We start from the raw sequence: 13,794 nt of genomic DNA on the forward strand, positions 1-13,794 counted from the left end.
GGTGGAGAGAGGGAGTTTTTCATCTCCTAAAGAGAGAATGTATTTGTAAAACCAGAGAGAGAGAAGGGGAGAGGGAGGAGGCGCTCTATTGACACCACAGGTGCCTGCACTTCAGAAAGCAGCGTTTGGCTAAACAGAAGTTTGTGTGTGTGAGAGACGAGAGATAGTCTGCATGAAAGTGTGTATGCACCACAGAAACACAATATCCCTGCTTATGCATGCGTGCTGCGCTGTTGAAAGAATGCATATGCATGTGTCCATTGTGTGGTTGTTTGTTGTCATTTGAGAGGTCAGGTGTGTGTGTGTGTGTGATGGTTCAAGATCAGATTAATCAACATGTCTACTTGGAACGAGTTACTGCTCGGATACACACACACACACACACACACACACACACACACACACACACACACACACACACACACACACACACACACACACACACACACACACACACAGCTCAGATATACAAAGAGACACAACCACCTCATAGCCAATCTGTCTAGCTGCTGAATTGTTAAACAATGTATCTTCCACTGGATGTGAGCACCTCTTCAGGGTCGTGTAACACTGCCGCCAGCCAGTTCTGCACACAAATATGGAATTGTGCGTTCATGATGGATTATTATGCTGGCTATGGTTTTGGTGAAGGAATAACACAGTGCCAGTCAGTCACTCAGTCAGTCACTCAGTCAGCAGGCTGCAGCATAGCAGACATTCCTGCCGGGTGTAGTTAGGGAGTTGGAGAATGGCAGCAGTTGCCAAAAAAATCTGTTGCTCCGTAGCGATTTTTTATGAGAAGTCCAAGTTGTAATGTTGCTTGGCAGCAGGATTTGGACGGGATTGGACTTCAACTGTGCAGCCTCCTTTCCTCCCTTGCTTCTTAAAACATGATACGCTGCCACTGATCTGGAGGAGGCAGGGGAAAGTTACCTGATGGCACTCAGCGGCTTGAATTACATTACTTCCAAATCCTCTAAATTATTTCCTGCTTACATAATGCAGATTTAATATCATCATTTGGAAAATATACCCTGAGTGACACAAACACTTAGCCCCTTTTGCTTCAAAATGATCTTGAAGATGATTATGTATTTCTACATTATACTTTTGCTGCCTGCAGTGAACTACAGGACATTACGTGTGCATGTGATATTGAACAGAAATGGACCTTAAATCCATTTAAATACTTTCTGTGTCATGGTTCCCAACCTTTTTGGCTTGTGGCCCCTTAAAGGAACAATTGACATTTCATATATTTAGTTGCTTGACAAGAGACAGATAAGAAGATCTATGCTGCTGAACACAAAGCAGGAGGCAGTTAGCGCAAAAAACAGACCTCTAAAGCTCTCTAATTAACACACTTATCTTGTCCCTTATGCTAAGCTAAGCTAACTGGATGCTGACTGTAGCTTCATGTCATCGTCTGTTCTTCGCAACAAAGTGAACAAGCAGACGTGGAAAGAACATTTACTCAATTTGGCCTACTGTTAAGTATAATTTTGAGGCGATTACTACTTTTTTTGTTTCTTCAAACTTCTGCTTCATCATATTTCAAAGAGAAATATTGTACTTTTTAATCCACTCCACTTCACATTTATTTGACATCTTAAATTACTGATGCTATTGAACTAACCACCACTTCTAGTCTTTAGGTTAAACTATGCTAATTAGCTTCATATTTAGCATGGTACAGACATGAGAGTTGTATTGATCTTGTAATTCTCTCATGAAGAAAGTCAGTCATCAAAGTATTCCTTTAAAACAAAGCTGCATTTTCTTGTGGCCCCTCATCACACGCTTTATGTGAACATTACAGAGAGTGAGTTTTCCTCACAGATTTCAGATCTGTTCTGCTGAAGGTTGTAATACTCACAGATTTTACACACCAAGCTCAGTATGGGCAGTAACATGTTGTCTGTGAAACAGCTGTATAATGTCCTCTGTGGCTCCAGAGGAGCTTTCCAAAGTGTTTTCAAAGCTCAGTTATGTCACCGGGGTTATCTTCTACTCCAAACAGAAAGCCTGTTTTACAAAGTGACAAAAGACAGGGATTTACAAGGAATGGAGGGTTTAATGAAAGGCACTTTAAAGTTGCACTGTGGGACGTGTGGGATCCAGCATTTTTTGGGGGCCTTGACTTGAGACTGAGGACCAGGATAGACAGGATATCTGAGCCTGTGCTGCTTTGATTGTGACGATTATTAACTTTATGGAGGAATGATGCAGCTTTAAGTTCTGGCAGACAGCATCTGGAGAGATTTGGATGAAGTGAGCATAAAACATGTAAACTTTTAGCAATGATCACCACCATTAAGATGATTAGTGTTATTTCAGAAAAGCATACACACCATGAGGTTCACATCAGTGCAGGCGTACTGTAAATTTTAGGACTCTCAGGCAGATCTGAATTAAAACACACCCCTTTTACCCCCACCCTCACTCATCTCTCATTCAACTCAGCGCTATCTGACGCCGTCCTTCTTCCTCTCCTCTCTGAATCGCCTCTTTTTTTCGCCACAGAAAACATGCGGGGAGGAGAGGAGGAGGAGAAAAGAAGAAACGCGTCGGAGGCGTCAAGAGAGAGAGGAAGCGGAGAAAGTTGGTAGAGGCGCGAGAGGAGAGGAGAGGAGAAGGGTCGAGCCGATGGGAGGAAGGAAGGAAAGGATCTTTCTGCGGGCTCAAGTGTGTGATTAAAGGATTCTGCGTAAAGAAACAAACACATGAATCAAAGGCGGTAATAAAGAGGAGCTGCAGGCGCGTCGCGGCGTGGACGCGGACAAGACAGCGCGCTCAAACAGCCAAGTTCTGTTCCTCTGTCTGGATTTTACTCCTCATGTTCCTCAGACTCTCCGTGAGGTTCAGCAACTTTTAAGGTCTGAAAAAAACTTTCCCTCCCCTCTCTCCCCCCTCACCCTCACCCCAAGTATCTGTCTCCCCGGAAAGAGAAGTAGAAGCTGGTGGAGGTGGAGGAAGGACGAGCGTTTTGTTCCTCCCGAGGAGTCCAGCTCGAAGTAGCCGGGGTTTAGGCGTTGGCACCCGGGCAGGGAGTCCCTCGCCATGGCCGGGGCCAAGCCGGGAGTCCACGCGCTGCAGCTCAAACCCGTGTCCGTCCACGAAACGCTGAAGAAGGGGGGCAAGTTCATCAAATGGGACGAGGTGAGACTGGTGTTTGACGTGGGTTTGGTTCGGGGCTGCTCTTGTGTGCGTCGCTGTTGAAGCAAAGTGAATCAGGTTGTTCAAGAAGTGCTCCTGATGTGATCGGCTCTGACTGAAAGACCAGACATGACACATGACAGCCTGTTTGTGACAGTGGGCCCAATGTTGCGAGGTGACACACGAGGCTGGCGTGAGTGTGTGTGTCGGACAGATAGAGCCACGGATCGTGTGTGTAAGTGGGGTGCAGGTGCGTGCATGACCCCTCAATCCAGCCGTGCACAGAAGCCCCACAATGATCTGCGAGTGTGTGTCAATCAGATACTCCGGTCGAAAATTCCCCCATAGTCGCCAGCAGGCAGCAGTGCTTGAATGTGTGTGTTGTGTTGAATTCCCGTCGAGCCGGTTTTGCTCGGGCTCAGGTTCAGTTCAGACGCCCTCTTTTCTCCACCTTTTGCTCCGATTTCTGTCTCTTCCTGTTTTTCCGCCAGCGCGTTAGAGGAGAGGGCACCTGTCTGAGTGAAGTCGCCTCAGGTTGAGGGTCTGAAGCTGCAAATCACACTGAAATGTCAGCTTTTACAATTCACTTAAAACTTGATGAACGTGTCCATTGTGTTTTTACTTTCGCCGAATCTTTAAATCATGTCAACAGAAAGGATTGAATTATTTTTTCCGCTCTATTTTTTTCTTCCGCGTATTTCTGCAGCGGCGTGTCTGGCAACCCTGACATGCGCCTGCCCGTGTCAATGACCGGAATAATTCTAATTGTGTGTGTGTGTGTGTGTGTGGGAGTTGTCTAAGACAGACTGCAGGGCCGCTCTGCAGTCTTCACCACAGAAAAAAGTAGGCGTGTGTGTCCATGTGTCTGAACGCCCATCAATGATTAACCGAGTTGCTGACTGATCCGCTCTTACTGTAGGCCTGTGTCTTCCATTTGGAGTCCACAATTACATGCAAGTGTGTGTGTGTGTGTTTGAGGATCATTGGGATCTAGCAATGAAAGGTCCATAGTTGCAGCAGGGCTGATATCATAAGTGTACTTTGCAAATATGAGATCAGGTGCGGCATTGATACGTGTGCATATACACACACACGCATGCATGCAAAGAAAAATGGACAACACACGGACACGCATCACACACATTGTAATGATGATGTGTGTGTGTGTGCCTGCCTGCATGTGTCTGGCCTCTGAAGAAGGGTCTTGTCACGCAAACAGTGGAGACCATGTCCTTTTGATTTCCTTTCTTTCTCTGCCTGTCTCTTTCACACACTAACTCACTGTCTCTGTTTCTCTCTCAAAGGGAATTCCCAGGAAATGGTATGCTGGTGATTAAGTGTGTGAACACTCCAAAACATGTGCATGCTTTCCCCTTGTCTATCTTTCATCCCCTCTTCCCCTCTGTTTGCTGTTTCCCACTAAAATCAACAAATGAATGATGTAGAATAAATGGAGAGAGAGCGAGGACACCCCGGCATGTGGCGGAGAGGAGAGAGGGAGAAGAAAAATGGCAGTATTTGGGGACAAGATGTCAAAAATGCTCCATTGTTAAACATCAGCATCACACATTGAGACCGTGGTTTAGATGGTGTGGATTCAAACCAGTTAGTTTTCTCAGATTAAGTCTCGAGAACTCAAGGAAAAAGAAATGTTTCAGGGTTTAATCAGAGCAAGTTATTCAGACAATTTTGGGATCCTGACTAATAAGATTCCATCAATTCTGATTGCATATGTTGCAAAAACCTGCAGAGTGCAGTTGAGGTCAGTTAGCGAGGTGGAAAGATGGTGTCATCCAGGTGGTGCTGAAACGATCACTTATATGATTGTCGGTAAATAGAAACCAAACTCTGAGCAGTTCTTAAATATCATTGATTGATCATAAACATTCAATCGGTGATAAAAGGAACAGTGAGTTGCAGCCCTGCAGTTATCCAGTCTTAATCCCATTTAATGAGACAGGCTTCACATCATCTAATAATCCTGTTTCCATTGTCACAAAACTTGTCCCAAACTTGTCAGAAACTCACTGAAGAAACCGCTTCCCTGTTTGGTCCCAAGAGGCAATCCAGCAAATATCTTGCCAAACGCACAATATTTAGGAGCATAAAGGCAATTCGAATTAAGCGTGACTCGATCTGGCTCTGTTGCACAGGAAACTAAGGAGACGCACCCCGAAAGGTGCTGCAGGAATAACTGAACTACCAGTAGCAACTGGTTTTGTTCCCACATCAAGTTGCTTGGAATATATTAAGGTTAATATTTAAGATTTATCGGTAACCTGGACATGATGAGAAGTCCGGCTCGAGTCTAATAAAAGAGCGCTCCCAAGGTAGAGCTCAGGAATAATGGTCTTCTGGGGACACATGGTTTATTTTAGTTTCTGTCTGGGTTCTAACAGGGAAGCTGACCAACAGGCCACTCTCCCAAAAACTTAGTGTATTCCTTTAAGGCCTTTGCAAAGTGAGAAAATAATTAGGACACACACACACACACACACACACACACACACACACACACACACACACACACACACAGTGCCCGAGGGCAGTGCAGTATGTTTACATGAAAACCCTTCTCCCACCCCCCTCCCCATCACTTTGTCCTCCCTCCACACGGCTCATTTCTTCTTCTTCTTCTGTCTTTTTTCCTCGCACCCCTTCATCCTCACTTTTTCTTTCTTTTTCTTTCCAATCCTGCACGCATTTGTCGCTGAGCTGCTGCTGTCGTCTACTGAAGGCCCATCAAGTGACACACACACACACACACACACACACACACACACACACACACACACACACACACACACACACACTGACTCATGGGAGGGGGTGGGGGGGTGGGGGTGGAGGAGGAATGCATTCCAAATTGACCATCTTTCTTCTGTGTTTCAGTTTGTGTACACACGTGTGTGTGTGTGCGGGAGAGTGTGTGTGTGGTTGTTTTGTTCTGGGTGTGTGTGTTTCACGTTGAATGACTTCCTGTTCGAGCTTGTTGTAAGGCTCCAGAGCCAAACCATTTTCCTCCCTCCCTCCCTCCTTCCCTCCGTCTGCTGGTGCTCCTCCCTCTGCAGCCCGGCCACAATTCAATTTAACTGAATTCCAACTGGAATTCAGTTAAAATTCCTCCCAAACAACCAATTAAACAAACAGAGACAGACAGCGTGTCTACAGAACAGCGCGGCTCATCGTGGAGCGCCTTGATGTGAATCTCAAAAGTACACCAAAGTCAAAGAAATGATCGTCTTTAGGCTGAACATCTGCCCCCTTTTGCAGGTTGCTCCCAGCTTTCATTCAGCTGGTTTCTATGTGCACCTGGTATTCAAATTCACTTCCACGGTGCCACTTCCCTCTACATCATGTGCCTCTGCATATATATTCTTTGAAAACAGGCGGTGTTTTGCTCAAACAAAGCCTTTATGCTAGGGTGCGAGCACTCCTTCGTGTTTTCCTTGCTCCCGTGGGAAAAGTGCACTGGTTTTGGAGTCGATTTGTTTATGTCCACATTGCACAATTAAGAAGTAAACCGAGGCTTATAAACAGAGTCACACGGGATCAGTAGTCGCCCATTAATTGGACAGAGTCTTGGGATCCTTTTTGAGATTAGAGGTTTTGGCTCCAGTTCCATATGGCTGTAACTGGAGCGACGCATGATGTGCCATAAAATGCTGCATTTCGAGGTTGCTTCCTGCAATCCTGGATTCTTTTGTCAGACCTTCCAGACCGCACCGCAGTTCACTTGGAGGAACTCAGACCTATAATACTGGCAACAGCTGAGGACGCCAAAGACACGTCACTGCAGCTGTTGTCCTCTGTGTTTATCAGTGCTGTGTTGTCAAACCAAACCGACTGCTGACACTTGTTGCCTGATCACAAATATCCTGACAAAGCATTTTTGGATTTCTTGTTTTCACCACCCTCATCTACTTTAAAGACGCCCTCTTCAGTGCCTGCATGCAGGATTTCTGAGTGATCCATGCATGAAAGCTGAAAACAGCCAAATGTAGTTCTGGACAACCTTAGAATGGGGTTTGGATGATTTTCAGCACCCCTGAGTCGATTTAAAACTAAATGCTGCAGGTGCTAACGCAGGTTGTAAAAGGAACCGTTCAGTGCAGCAGCGGCTTAGCTTAGCATAAGGAGAAAGGCTCATTTCACAGCAACAATAACTCCCTTTCTTCAAGCATATGCATGGTCAATTGAAGACAAATCTCCCTATTTATTCCTTTATATCTTGTCTCCTGGACATCAGACTCTGACGTGTGTTTTTTTTCTAAAGCAGATACACATTTTCTCAGCTGTTTTTGTGATGGACGGACTGTTTTGACTGACGTAGTAATAGTTTTCCACAAAAATGTCTACTTTTTTCCCCCAAATTTCTCCCCACCTCCACCGTCCACATGACTGTGCATTTCCTTCAACTATTGCTAAAAAAACGTGATTCAAACCATCAGTTGAACCTTGTTACAAAGTTCCTTCCTGTATGTTTGGTCCCCTGCCTGTTGGGACTCGTCGAGCAGCTCCTTTTCATCCTCTGCTTGGCTTTGGCTGATTTCTTAGTAAACACTTTATATCATGCCGTGGAATGTTTTTACGGTGCCACAGCACTGATAAAACAATACCCAGGGCAGTGGCCTCGAATGATCCTTGCTCTCCTGAAGGGAGATGAATAAGAAAGATATTTTCAGAGCATCCTAACTGCATTATGTTGCGTCAGCCTTCACCGCCTCACTGGCTTTGTGATGTGTTGAAAGTCCTAACACAAGGCGAGATGGTTTCATAACGGCTTTGAAGGCATTTTACACCTGAGATGTTACAATATTCCAAACTTTAGAAACATCTGTTTTGTAAGCAGAGGCGTCGCGTCATCCCGACCTTATTATGGCGTCCGCTTTAGTGCCAGCCGCTTTCAGAAAGTGGATGTTTGAGTGCATCAGGCAGATGAACGGAAGCTACAAATTGTCATTATGTCATTATGAGATAGCGATGGGGCAAATGTTTAGGAGATGGAGAAAGAGGAGGAGGAAACGCAGGCTTGTGTGAAGGTCTACGCCATGCTGAGAAACACTGCTGACATCCTGACAGAGTGGTGAGAAACAAGGGAGGGAGGGAGGGAGGGAGGGAGGGAGGGAGGGAGGGAGGGAGGTGGAAGGTCAACCACAGCCACATGTGAAGTGTGGGGTGGACATCTGGATGGCTCCATCTCTTCTCCTGCTCTTTCGCTCTGTTCAGACCTTTACCTCCACCCACGATGCGTGCAACCTCGCTGTGTGTTTGTATCTCGCGTGTGATCTCTTCCCCATTCATTCTTCTCATCTTCCCATCAATCTCTCTTCCTCCTTCCATTAGTCTCCGTCTGCTTCCTGTCCTCTTGGTTTTCGTTTCCTCTCCGTCCACTTCTGTCTTTCTATCTGGCCTTCACTTTTGATCTCTTCCTGAAAATGTTTGGCTGTGAATTGTCTGCGTCTCAAGGCTTTGACAACGCTGCAGCATCTCGGCAGAGTTGCTACAGGTCTTGTTTCTCATCACACGCTGAGTCGCTTTTTGTCGCTCTCGTGTGAAAACCATGAATCTCCAAAACTTTCTGTGAAAAGCTGGAAAAAGAGGATGAAGCTTATTCATGCAGCCCTACCACAGCAGTGGCTGTGGAGGACTTCAGTGCGGGAGAATTTGATCCTGCTGACTCGGGGAGGAGGACGAGGAGGAGGAATCTGAGAAGAAATCTTGCCACTTTATTTAGCTTGATGAAACCTGTATACACTGGGGTACTGTTCAGTAGCTAGAACATGGCACTACAACTGACTGCCAGGGTTTGTGGTTCATTTCCTGAGTAGATGTTGGATCAGATGAGGATTAAATGACCCCTGTGGGGAAAATAGGTGGAGCAGCACCTGTGGTAATAGGGCATAAAGAGAGTGCTGAGAGTAGTCCAATAAAATCACACTTGCAAAGAGCCTGACCCTCAAATGCATGTTTTCAGAAATAAATCTACCATGACACTAAATATTAACTTGACTGACCTGCACGTTTATATTCTGTTCTATAGCTTATTTTCCCTCCCTGGCCTCACCCCTCCCTCTTCCCTCTGCTCTCTGGTGGGTCCAAAGGTTACCTACTGTCATCAACTTTTGCCATGTTGCCAAAGCAGCGGCTCAAACACACTCGCACTAAGTGCACAATGACCCTCTTTCTCACACACTCCCGGAAGCTGTCGCTGAACACACACACACACACACACACACACACACACACACACACACACACACACACACACACACACACACACACACACACACACACAGCGCAGCAGACCAAAGGTGCACTCGGAGCAGCCACTTTTATCAGTTTCTCTCTAATGGCTTTCGCCTGACTTGCACTGTGCAACACACACATGCATTTATTTAGACAGTATGTAGGCAGAATGGTATTACATGAGAGGTAGAAAAGGTGTGTGTTTGTCTTACTGCATGTGTATTCCCTTAGAGATCGTGATTTGTCAAGAGGGGCTCATTAGCTGGTGTTCATGTAAGACCTCAGACTCAGAGGGTGGTCCATACACTTTGTGTGTGTGTGCGTTTGACATTACAGTCAGTTAATGAAGGTGTTCGTCAGAGGGTCAGGGCATCTGGAGGGGGTCTGGAGAAGTAGAAGTTGGCTTCAGTCAATTAAGGAGGAAAAAAGGAATCAAAGTGTCGGAGAGAGCGTGAACTGAAGGGACGACTGGCGCAGAGAGAGGTAGACGTGACGGAAGGAAAAGAAAGGAGGGAAGCAAGGCTTTAGAGGGTTTCTACATCTGGTGGATAATTAGGGAGTGGGGTGAGGTGCAATTATAAACCTACCACCCACTCAGACAGAAAACACACCATAGGGTGCATGTTTGTGGTAAACAAGGTGTGCATGTGTGTGTGCAGGGCATGCACTAATGATTAGGATGCTAGGGCACTTTTATAGAGCAGTCACAGTGACCTTGAACAGGAAACCATGGACTGAGGCAATAAATGATGTTCAGAGATATACAGTTTATAATGATATAAAACAAGGGAAAGCAGCAAATCCTCACAAAAATCCCATCTTTTTAAGCTGCGACTGAGAATGTGTGCGATTTAAACAGGGATCGAAGGATCGTGTGGAGAGATTGGATGAATTGTGAAAGAGAAGTCAGAGAGGAGTGTGACAGATAAGCATGTATGTAGAGGCAGCGCTCGAAAGCAACTGCCAGGTATGTAAATCTCAGCTGGCGTGACACGCAAATATATCAGACGACACTGGTGTGTGTGTGTGTGTGCATGCTCAGCCTCTTGTCAGTGTGGCTTGAAGCTATGTGGGAGATGCTGTTATAATTGCTGGTCACATGAGCCCATAGATCACATTCCTATGGGTCAGTGAGTGGATGTGCGTTTGTGTGTCTGCTCCCAATGGAATTCCCCATCTACTGCGTGTCGGTAGCTGGACATATATCCAGTTGAAGTGTTGTCAAGAGAGAAAGAAAGAAATTGGAAGAAGAGTATGAATGATGACAAAAACTGAGAAAACTGATTTATAAGGAATAGACCCTGTGTCTGAATGAAAACACTGACAAACGTCCACTGATCTGTTGGTATTAAAGGGTGGTCCTGCAGCATTTCTGCAGCTATTGAGTTATTAAAAGTCATATCGTCACACTGTAATGCAACAATACATATGTGATGACCTCTTTCGTCAATATCAAATGCACTAGAACAGTGTTTCTCAACTGGTGGGTGCTGTTTTCAGCGGGTTGTGGGCCTTTGCCTGGGCAAAAAAAAAAAAAAAGTTAGGAAAAAAATCCTGTGCTTTTATTTTGAAGGGGATTTTTTATGCAGCAGAGTGCCGTCTATTCATGCCGGGGCTTGTCATTAAGGGGTGATGCTGGGTCCAGAAACCAGACCAGTTGAGAACCACTGCACTGGAACACAAGTGTTGAATCTCAAGTGAGTCCTGACGCACTGACCGGCTATTTATCCAAGACCAAACATGCGGTATGAATGGGTCAAACTGGTGTTGAAAACCTATTTGTTACACACACACACACACACACACACACACACACACACACACACACACACACAGTTAACTCAGGTTTTATGTGTTAAAGTCATACTTCTTCCTCCTCTGTTTGTTTCAGCTGACTTCATGATCATGATGGATGCTCTTCTCTCCCCTGTTCTACTGTACATAGTTCGTTTACATTGAATAAGTGTGTGCAAGGGCACCGTATGCTCAGTTCTACTCAAGGAAGAATTGCTCTCTGCAGAATAGTCATGCCTTTCGTGATGTATTCATCCAACATGACAACGATCTGTTTTTTATAGATTGTAATGTGGCCTAGCGGGGGATATGGAGCTTGAAACAGCTGTAAAAATGTAACACGAGGTTTCTTATACTGCTCCACTTACAAGCTGTCAACACCGTTTTTAGATTTAAATCAGTTGAATGGTTGGATGGAAACTTCGCTACCTTGGTGGGTCCTTAATCTCTCTGACTTTGGAAGTGGAGCGGAGCATTTTCTAAAATGGATTAAAGTTGAATTTATCAGAGGAGCATGCACAATGTGCAAACACTGATCTCATTTGCCTCTGTGGCCCAAGCCAGGCATTATGATTTGCAGGAGATGCATTTAACAGGAGGCATGTTTGTCTCATAAGGATGGAGGGTTGTCAGCACTGTTTGCAGACTGTACCGTCTTCACCTTCTGTTATCTCTGAAAATCAATCAGAGCAAATGAAAGGTAAACAAGCAGAAGCTGCACGATGACGGCTGCAGACTGCAAGTTAAAGCAAGTGTTCAGCAAAAGAGAGCATCTGACATCAGGTCACAGCCTTGAGATGGTAATCACAGCATAAAATTGGAGTTGTACAGTTTTCCTCTGGTCCCAGTGAGTAAACACAGGTCACAAGTTCAGCCTCTTATAGCCCGGAGTCAGCTTCACTTTTGAGGTTAAACTCAAAGTTAAGCTGTCATTCTGTTACTACATACAGAGCGAAGCATCTCCTTGTATTAAAGCACTTTCCTAATCGCCTAAGTCTGATTTAGGGAGGCCCACTTTACAATTTACTGGTGCTTATTAAGGTCTCATGATGTGGTTGGATTTCATGCTCCTGACCTTTTTGTTTCTCTTTCTCTTCTGACCTTCACCCTTTCTTCTAATCCCACCGTCCATCTTACTCTTTCTGAAACTCCCCTCTCTCTCCTCCTCTCTGCTCTTTCGGTCCTCATCCCAATCTAAACATCTACCTCTCCTTCTAACTCCCTGTCTCCGTTAGCCGACCTTGGAGCCTAAACTCAAGGTATGTTTAGTTCAAAATGTGCTAAGAATGTGCATTTCCTGGCAGTGGGACAGGAGTCAGAGCTACGGAGACTTCTGTAAGGAATAGTTTAGAGTAGTTTTGTTGTGGTCAAGACGTAAACACCAAGCCTCACTAATGAACACGCTCTAGCTCATGTGCTTGCGCTGGGTGGGGTTATGCGCCAGACTCTTTCTTGGCCGGTGCAGCGACTCCTGAAATCATCATCAGTCATTTTTTTTCTTTTTCTGCCAGTGTCAACCTCCATGCTAAGCTAAGCTAACCTCATGGGAACGTTCTCTGTTGGTTGCCGGGCAGATCTTTCTCTCTGCCTCATCTGACGCAGGCGATGATGCCGATATCGATGCTGATGATGACATGTGTGCATGAGTCATCGGTCACTGCAAAAAAAAAAACAAACAATCTGGATCATCATCATTGTTTCCCAGGATGTCTGGATGGTATGTTTGTGTGCTGGGCCAGAGTGCGACCGCTGACCGCTGTAATTACAGAGCCAGTAGCTGCATGTGTGTACGTGCGTGGTCGTGGCAATCTTGCGCACGACTCCATAATGATGACGCTAATGACATGTTGATGTAGGCTTCCTGCGGCATCATTATGCTGCACATGAACGAGATCGTCATGCTGGCCAAACTGCGTGGTTTCCAGCGTCGAAACAGCTGTCGCACAACGCAAGCAAACAATATCCCTGTCTGTCTGTCTGTCCACAATCCCATAATGGCAAGAAACCATAAAACAGCAGGTACAGCCGCTGCAGCCATAAACAGCTATTTCATATCGCACAGCCTTCATATATTGCGGTGAGACTTGCGTAAAGTAGAGATAGGAGCTGCTGCATGGCTCTCCGATACACCAGAAGTTGTTTTCTTAAATACAGCAAAGTAGGTCACAGGGCCCCGCAAGGACCCCGCTGGACATAGCAAGAAGACGAGTGGTATACAAGGTGACCGGCAGAACGGAGCCCGTGCCTCATTTAGACTCCACTTTCAATAGAACAGTGTTATCATGACCATTAGAACTGATGGTCCTCTCAGAGCTTGAAGTACACCTTCTCTCTACTTGCAGCCATGTGGAGTGTGTTAGTGTGTGTGTGTCTGAAGGAGAGGTGGATATTGTTGTTGCATGCTCATCCCTCTAACTTCTCTATTTCTGTTGTCGTCTAGGAGCCCAACAGCGGGCCCCCCACCCTGGTAACCCTGAAAGTTGACCCAGATGGATTCTTCCTCTACTGGACCGGAGGGTCCAACCTGGTGAGACTCGCACACACACACACACACACACACACACACACACACACACACACACACACACACACACA

At 45.7% G+C, this 13,794-nt stretch overlaps 1 protein-coding gene across 4 annotated transcripts in view; it reads left to right on the forward strand.

Annotated features, from left to right (window-relative positions):
• The first annotated feature begins 2,625 nt into the window (after positions 1–2,625).
• Positions 2,626–13,794, forward strand: part of plcb3 (phospholipase C, beta 3 (phosphatidylinositol-specific)) — a 39,433-nt gene continuing 28,264 nt past the window's right edge. For 3 of the 4 annotated variants that reach the window (XR_011603582.1, XM_070993574.1, XM_070993576.1), the window contains exons 1-3: positions 2,626–3,159; positions 12,435–12,458; positions 13,640–13,726. Coding sequence is in view for 3 of the 4 variants with exons in the window: in XM_070993574.1 (XP_070849675.1) it covers positions 3,061–3,159; positions 12,435–12,458; positions 13,640–13,726 (210 nt within the window). In the remaining variant the exon portion in view is untranslated. The remainder of the gene's footprint in view (positions 3,160–12,434; positions 12,459–13,639; positions 13,727–13,794) is intronic. The other variant, XM_070993575.1, reaches the window with a different exon arrangement.

This window comes from Chaetodon trifascialis, chromosome 23, assembly GCF_039877785.1.
Source record: "Chaetodon trifascialis isolate fChaTrf1 chromosome 23, fChaTrf1.hap1, whole genome shotgun sequence".
Taxonomy (NCBI): Eukaryota; Metazoa; Chordata; class Actinopteri; order Chaetodontiformes; family Chaetodontidae; genus Chaetodon; species Chaetodon trifascialis.